This window comes from Mizuhopecten yessoensis, unplaced genomic scaffold, assembly GCF_002113885.1.
Source record: "Mizuhopecten yessoensis strain PY_sf001 unplaced genomic scaffold, ASM211388v2 scaffold11111, whole genome shotgun sequence".
In the NCBI taxonomy this organism is placed as follows: domain Eukaryota; kingdom Metazoa; phylum Mollusca; class Bivalvia; order Pectinida; family Pectinidae; genus Mizuhopecten; species Mizuhopecten yessoensis.
Window position 1 is genome coordinate 606,351 of NW_018408885.1, and position 8,871 is coordinate 615,221.

At 44.0% G+C, this 8,871-nt stretch overlaps 1 protein-coding gene across 1 annotated transcript; it reads right to left on the reverse strand.

Annotated features, from left to right (window-relative positions):
- Positions 1-369: 369 nt before the first annotated feature.
- LOC110465999 (flocculation protein FLO11-like) lies at positions 370-2,257 on the reverse strand. The gene is made up of 2 exons (XM_021522230.1): positions 1,001-2,257; positions 370-915 (listed from the first exon to the last, which is right to left on the reverse strand). Exons 1-2 carry the CDS (start codon positions 2,255-2,257, stop codon positions 370-372), a joined length of 1,803 nt encoding a protein of 600 aa, XP_021377905.1.
- Between the last annotated feature and the right edge of the window lie 6,614 nt (positions 2,258-8,871).

Here is an 8,871-nt window from a genome sequence, read left to right on the forward strand (position 1 = left end):
GGGATGATGGCAAGGGAGTAGCTGTCGACGGTAGAGATAGGGAAGATGGCAAGGGAGTAGCTGTCGACGATAGACATTAGGGAAGATGGCAATGGAGTAGCTGTCGACGGTAGACATAGGGAAGATGGTAAGGGATGGCTGTCGACAGTAGACATAGGGAAGAGGACAAGGGAGTAGGTGTCGACGGTAGACATAGGGAAGAGGACAAGGGAGTAGCTGTCGACAGTAGACATAGGAAATATGACAAGGGAGTAGCTGTCGACGGTAGACATAGGGAAGTGACAGCGAGAAGTGTCGGCGGTAGACATAAGGAAGATGGCAAGGGAGTAGCTGTCGACGGCAGACATAGGGAAGATAACAGGGGAGTAGCTAACGACGGTAGACATAGGGAAGATGGCAAGGGAGTAGGTGTCGACGGTAGACATAGGGAAGATGGCAAGGGATGATGGCAAGGGAGTAGCTGTCGACGGTAGAGATAGGGAAGATGGCAAGGGAGTAGCTGTCGACGGTAGACATAGGGAAGATAACAGGGGAGTAGCTAACGACGGTAGACATAGGGATGATGGCAAGGGAGTAGCTGTCGACGGTAGACATAGGGAAGATGGCAAGGGAGTAGCTGTCGACGGTAGTGGCAAGGGAGTAGCTGTCGACGGTAGACATAGGGAAGATGACAAGGGAGTAGCTGTCGACGGTAGACATAGGAAAGATGGCAAGGGAATAGCTGTTGACGGTAGACATAGGGAATATGACAATGGAGTAGGTGTCGACGGTAGACATAGGGAAGATGACAAGGGAGTAGCTGTCGACAGTAGACATAGGGAAGATGACAAGGGAGTAGGTGTCGACGGTAGACATAGGGAAGATGACAAGTGAGTAGCTGTCGACGGTAGACATAGGGAAGATGGTAAGGGATGGCTGTCGACAGTAGACATAGGGAAGATGGCAAGGGAGTAGCTTTCGACGGTAGACATAGGGAAGATGGCAAGGGTTGTCTGTCGACGTTAGACATAGGGAAGATGGCAAGGGAGTAGCTGGCGACGGTAGACATAGGAAAGATGGCAAGGGAGTAGCTGTCGACGGTAGGCATAGGGAAGATGGCAATGGAGTAGCTGTCGACGGTAGACATAGAGAAGATGGCAAGGGAGTAGCTGTCGACGGTAGGCGTAGGGAAGATGGCAAGGGAGTAGCTGTCGACGGGAGACATAGGGAAGATGGCAAGGGAGTAGCTGGCGACGGTAGACATAGGAAAGATGGCAAGGGAGTAGCTGTCGACGGTAGGCGTAGGGAAGATGGCAAGGGAGTAGCTGTCGACGGAAGACATAGGGAAGATGGCAAGGGAGTAGCTGGCGACGGTAGACATAGGAAAGATGGCAAGGGAGTAGCTGTCGACGGTAGGCATAGGGAAGATGGCAATGGAGTAGCTGGCGACGGGAGACATAGGGAAGATGGCAAGGGAGTAGCTGGCGACGGTAGACATAGGAAAGATGGCAAGGGAGTAGCTGTCGACGGTAGGCATAGGGAAGATGGTAAGGGAGTAGCTGTCGACGGTAGACATAGGGAAGAGGGCAAGGGAGTAGCTGTCGACGGTAGACATAGGGAAAATGACAAGGGAGTAGCTGTCGACGGTAGACATAGCGAAGATAACAAGGGAGCAGCTGTCGACGGTAGACATAGGGAAAATGGCAAGGCAGTAGCTGTCGACGGTAGACATAGGAAAGATGGCAAGGGAGTAGCTGTCGACGGTAGGCGTAGGGAAGATGGCAAGGGAGTAGCTGTTGACGGTAGACATAGGGAATATGACAATGGAGTAGGTGTCGACGGCAGACATAGGGAAGATGACAAGGGAGTAGCTGGCGTCGGTAGACATAGGGAAAATGGCAAGGCAGTAGCTGTCGACGGTAGACATAGGGAAGATGCCAAGGGAGTAGGTGTCGACGGTAGACATAGGGAAGATGACAAGTGAGTAGCTGTCGACGGTAGACATAGGGAAGATAACAGGGGAGTAGCTAACGACGGTAGACATAGGGATGATGGCAAGGGAGTAGCTGTCGACGGTAGACATAGGAAAGATGGCAAGAGAGTAGCTGTCGACGGTAGACATAGGGAAGAGGGCAAGGGAGTAGCTGTCGACGGTAGACATAAGGAAGATGACAAGGGAGTAGCTGTCGACGGTAGACAGAGGGAAGATGACAAGGGAGTAGCTGTCGACGGCAGACATAGGGAAGATGGCAAGGGAGTAGCTGGCGACGGTAGACATAGGAAAGATGGCAAGGGAGTAGCTGTCGACGGTAGACACAGGGAAGATGGCAAGGGTTGGCTGTCGACGTTAGACATAGGGAAGATGGCAAGGGATGGCTGTCGACGTTAGACATAGGGAAGATGACAAGGGAGTAGCTGGCGTCGGTAGACATAGGGAAAATGGCAAGGCAGTAGCTATCGACGGTAGACATAGGGAAAGGGAGTAGCTGTCGACGGTAGACATAGGGAAGATGGTAAGGGAGTAGCTGTCGCAATATACACAGAAAGACGCTCGATGGGTGGTGACTGCAAGAAAGGAGGACAAGTAAAGAATGACAGCACTGATAGGAAAAGACAACGAGTGGAACGTACAACATTCCATGCATAATACAAAATGAGGATGCATGCAGTAAGATATATATGACCGTGCACTACAGAATCTTAGGATAACGAAATAACCTACAACACCACTAGTAACTGTTATATATCACGATCAAGTCGGAGGAATGTAATGTATACGTGTGAACTGTCAAAACAAGTTCAATCAATATGGAGCATATTTCAATACATTTGTATATCAAAGACTGTGTACGACGCCAGACATCCTGAGGTAGACGTGAAGTTCTGGAGATCTCCGACACAGCGTCAATAGTGTTGGGTGACGCTAGATTATAGAAATTAGCCTCACAGTATCAGGAACACATTGACGCATTTCTGAAATCTCATATCCCTTATCTTTTCAATATTACTCCTTTATCGTCAATTGTTTGAAGGAAGTGGGATAGAAGGTATAATGAAATTACAAAAATACTCTAAAGCGAGATGCAAACACCGCGAGAATTGGTAACCTTTTCAGTGATAGTTTATCTGTAATTTGTACCTCTTTAAATTGAAATGCGACAGGCGCAGCTATCACGTTTCTTTTAATTGTGTTGACGAGAAAAATAATCTGTCACCTTAAATACCGATATCGTAACGCGATCAATCATATCTGTGTTTTATACGGTTTTAGTGAAAATATTTCATTCTTTCTTCCAGTTTTGAATAAAGAACGATGATCGATTGGTGAAAAAGAGTCTAGGTGGCTGCCTTCCTGTGTTTGTATCAATGGAGTATTGTAATTGTGTTATTTACAACTAGTTCCATTACTAGTGAGGACTAGATATCGACGAAATGTGTCATTCTTAATAAAATGTTTAATGATTAATACGCTTCATGATTTGAATTTTTTATTAGAACTTTGACGCAATTTGTATTTTCATTGAAAAGGAACAGAAGACACCCATCCGATAGCACAAGATTTAGACAAACGTGAAGGTCGTTTGTATTCATCCCGCATTGAACGAGCATTGGACACGCTATAAAAGAAATTACTGTTTCGAATATTTTTATAACAAACACTTAATCGCTCAATCATATTTGGCCACGTTTGAACAAAAAAAGGTAAATCATTCCTTGGAACATCCTAACGATGTTTGTTCCGAATGATAAAAGATACATTAGATGAGACAGTAGTCCGGACTAATGTGCCCCGATGACATCCGGGTGACACGGTTCATGTCATTTCTGCGTTTTCCATTGACTTCGATATTGAATATTCTAGTATCTGTTTGTTCTACTATTCGTTGGAACTATAAAGTATTTGGGACCCGCCGGTCGTGATATCAGTATGTAGTTTGCGAGTCTGTGGTAGGTGTTTGGTGGCAGGTTACTACTGTTTGTTCGATATAAACTTTATTTTACAACAATTGTTGGGAAAGAATTATCAATAGATAAATATAAGTCTATGGTAGCCAAATGAAGGTGAACACGGGGTCTTAACGTGAAGGAAACCGGAATACCTGGAAAAAACCCACTGACCAGGTGACTTATCTTTTCATATCCGATCGGGGAATCGAAACCCGGTCGGTTTTTGAAAGGCACGTGCGCTGTCCACTGCGCAACCCGATTGCTCAGTTGCAGTCCTATATTAGACATCTAATAGTAGTTATGGAAACCCACTTGAAAATTAGCCTTCATGTCTGGAAGCGGAACCGGAAGTCATCGTTTTGGACTCCACAGCCGTTGTGGGCGGTAATAGACGGGAAATTGCTATGACAAAGGTTCCCCGTCCGGTGTCGGTGGTTAGTGCCGGGTTGTCGGGGGTCAATTGTTATTGCTAGATTGTCATGGGTCAGTGTTTAGTGTTCGGTTGTCGGGGGTCAGTGGTTAATGCTAGGTTGTCGTGGATCAATGGTTAGTGCCAGGTTGTGGTGGATCAATGGTTAGTGCTCGGTTGTCGGGGGTCAGTGGTTAGTGCTAGGTTGTCGTGGATCAATGGTTAGTGCCAGGTTGCCGGGGGTCAGTGGTTAGTGCTCGGTTGTCGGGGGTCAGTGGTTAGTGCTAGGTTGTCGTAGATCAATGGTTAGTGCCAGGTTGTCGGGGGTCAGTGGTTAGTGCTCGGTTGTCGGGGGTCAGTGGTTAGTGCTGGGTTGTCTCGAATGAGAGGTTAGTGCTCGGTTGTCGGGGGTCAGTGGTTAGTGCTCGGTTGTCGGGGGTCAGTGGTTAGTGCTTGGTTGTTGGGGGTCAGTGGTTAGTGCTTGGTTGTCCGGGGTCAGTGGTTAGTGCTTGGATGTCGGGGGTCAGTGGTAAGTGCCGATTTGCCGGGGTTCAGTGGTAAGTGCCGGGTTGTCGGGGTCAGTGGTAAGTGCCGGGTTGTCGGGGGTCAGTGGTTAGTTCTGGGTTGTCCTGCGTGGTTGCTATATACGGCGGTACGATAATGTGTTTCTAGAATTCTCTGCCCTCCCCATTATCAACACTACTTTGCAGACATATCAGTTGAGAGGATTTAACATCGCCGGTTTTTCTTCTTTTTCTTTTCTTTTGGAAAAGTTATTTTGCAAAACTCTTCAGGCAGTCACGTTTTTTTGGGTGGAGAAGAATATCCAACGGCGGACGCCATGTAATTTACGGGTTATATCTTTATGCATTGCTCTTTCATCTGTAAAATAAGTAGACCGATTTCATTAATATAATAAATCAAATGACGTTTTTTCTTCCTGTTTTTAAGAAAAAATTTTGAAATAATAACATAAACCGACAGAAACGTGATATGGCCAAACACTGTTAACAGATATAGTAATCGCTATGAAACTTTTGACATTTGACCTTCGATTTTGTAAATTTTCCATGTTTTTTAAAAGGATAAGATATTAGGTAATTAAAACCGGGTTTTGTTTGATGTTACAATGAAGTATCGATTTCAGAGAATCCCATTAAAATTCATTAAGTTTCATAAAATAGCACTGTAGAGGTGGTAGGTTTGCCCCGGCGTGCGATGTTTGTCTCTGAGGCGGCGAGGGACAGCGTATTTGATACCTGATACGGTATTCCGTGCGCTACAGATCACTTAGTGTGAAGTACATACCCACCTGTACTTTTATATCCAATGTACAGTGTACTTGAACCTTTTTTCAGTTTAATGACAGAGGTATATAATTACATTAATATCATTTTGTGAAATCTAAATTTAGCAACATCTAGCTTATTTAAATCTAAACTTTGCCGTTCTGTGGTCAGAGTGTACATGCATATTGAAACCAAACCCTTGAATTTTCCATTTAAACTGATTTGTGAAATTGTTATATCCGTATCTGAAAAGGATTTATATTAAGTAATAAAAAGTTGTGCTTTATATCATTTTTATTTGAAATTGATTTAAACTAAATCAAGTCGAGACAAATCGTGACAGCTTTATGTGCCATATCATATTTTTGGAAAATAAAACTTCGTGAATACAGTATTTGAAATGGATTTAAAGAAAAACAAGGCTTCAAGATTAATATTACATCAAAGCTAGCAAAAAATCCTCATCAAACGACGGATGGGTTCTTAAAGAAGACTATTTACAGAATTAAAAATGTCGTTGAATAGCGAAACCTAAAAACAACGTATTTACTTTCGTACTCATTGCCATCTGATCGAAACTAAAGAAGGAAGTAAATCAAACAACAGACTTGATTTCACAGGTGCATTCTAATATTTGATCAGAGCTTCTAGGCTTCAATGCAAATATACCTGTATGTACTCTGTAAAAATGATTATCTTTTTATACAAATTGAATTTTGATTGAATGATTGGCGTGTTTGACCACGTCAAGGCCTGTATTACTCGTGAGTCGTGTCTTTGTTAAAAGATATATCACACATATCCGTGAGTTACAATACGGGGATACACAAACACCTGATTGTTCGGGAAGGCCATGCGAACATCGATGTTTTACAAAATACAAAAAGAAAAACAATTAATAATCGTACATGCCCGATAACGGAATTTCTTCTGGATTAAAGTTGACCGAATTATGGAATTCCTTCGGTATTGCTAAAATGTTTCCTAAAATACCTAACACATTTTCACATGTCTGTTTGAAGTGCGAATCTGTACGCCAGAGAACCGTGTTTATTTGTCATTCATATCAATGATTAACATGGGCTTTGCATTGATTGCGTCTATACACTGTGTCAAAATAGGGGGCGACATCATGCATTGTTTTCACTGTGGCAAATTAGAGGGCACCTGCATGGGGTCTCAGAGACCCCGGCGTTTAAAAAACGACTTTTATTACTTAGTCTATATGTAGTATTTATAAATAACACTATACGTGTAAATTAAAATTAATAAACTTAATCGACAATATCTTCGTGTACGTCGATAAAAGATGGAACACGAATCATTATGAATATTCATGACCTTGCCATTTCCGGTGGAGGTGGATTTCTGCAGCTGTGCATGCAGGGCGTTGTGACAGTCGTCAGTGTGGTTCGCATATGTCCGTTCACGTTGGGCAGCTACAGTGCGAACAAATTGGCAGAAATGGAATAAGAGGTCAGTACGGTATATATTATAAACTATACAGTTGTTTTCTTTTTGAACATAAAGAAGCTGCCAGACAAGATAATATGGCGCACTTGCACCTTGGATTGCATGAAACATCACCTATATCTAAAGCTCCTTCATCCTAAACAGAGACCTCTAATGCATGAACATACATCAACAGTAGAGACCCCACATACACATACCCTTAGTAGAGACTTCCAATACCCTCACACACAGTAGATACCTCAAATACCCCACCCTCTGTAGAGACCTCCAATACCCTTACACACAGTAGATATCTTCAATACCCTCGCACACAGTAGAGACCTCCGATACCCTCACACACAGTAGATATCTCCAATACCCTCACACACAGTAGAGACCTCCGATACCCTCACACACAGTAGATACCTCAAATACCCCATACACAGTAGAGACCTCCGATACACTCACACACAGTAGAGACCTCCGATACACTCACACACAGTAGAGATTTCAAATACCCACCCTATGTAGAAACTTCCAATACCCTCACACACAGTAGAGATTTAAAATACCCCACCCTATGTAGAGACCTCCATTACCCTCACACACAATAGAGACCTTCGATACCCTCACACATGGTAGATATCTCCTTTACCCTCACACACAGTAGATATCTTCAATACCCTCATACACAGTAGAGACATTCATTACTAATACACACATTTGAGATCTCCAATACCCTCCTCCTCAGTGGAGACCCCCAATACCCCCACAAACAGCAGAGACCTCCAATACCCTCACACACAAAAAAATAGATATCTCCATTACCTTCACACACAGTAGATATCTCCATTACCCTCACATACAGTTGAGATCTCCAATACCCTCACACACAGTAGAGACCTCCAATATACTCACACACAATAGAGATCTCCAATACCCTCGCAAAAAATAGAGATCTCCAATACCCTCACACACAGTAGAGACCTCCAATACCCTCACACACAGTAGAGACCTCCAATACCCACACATACAGTAGAGACCTTAAATACCCCACCCTCTGTAGAGACTTCCAATACCCACACACACAGTAGATACCTCAAATACCCCACCCTCTGTAGAGACCTCCAAAGCCCTCACACACAGTAGACATCTCCAATACCCCCACCCTCTGTAGAGACTTCCAAAACCCTCACACACAGTAGAGATTTCAAATACCCCATCCTCTGTAGAGACCTCCAATACCCTCACACACAGAAGAGACCTCCATTTCCCTCACACATAGTATAGATCCCTTATACCATCACACACAATAGAGACCTCCAATACCCTCACACACGGAAGATATCTCCATTACCCTCACACACAGAAGATATCTCCATTACCCTCACACACAGTAGAGATCTCCAATACCCTCACACACAGTAGAGACATCCGTTACTATTACACACAGTAGAGATCTCCAATACCCCAACAAACAGTAGAGACCCGCAATACCCCCACAAACAGTAGAGACCCCCAATACCCCCCGCACAATAGATACCCCCAATACCCCCACAAACAGCACCTCTGATATAATCAATACCCTCCTCAGTAAAGAACTAGCCCCTCTGATACAATCAATACCCTCCTCAGTAAAGAACTAGCCCCTCTGATACAATCAATACCCTCCTCAGTAAAGAACTAGCCCCTCTGATACAATCAATACCCTCCTCAGTAAAGAACCACCTCTGATACAATCAATACCCTCATCAGTAAAGAACTAGCATCTCTGATACAATCGATTCCCTCCTC

What these genes read in the sequence shown, in the direction of transcription:
- LOC110465999 (XM_021522230.1), bottom strand. Translation starts at nt 2,257, where the DNA reads ATGTCTACCGTCGCCAGCTACTCCCTTGCCATCTTCCCTATGTCTGCC. An exon ending in CCATCTTCCCTATGTCTAAC is followed by an intron (nt 916 to 1,000) that starts GTCGACAGACAA and finishes TACTGTCGACAG; the next exon opens with CCATCCCTTACCATCTTCCC.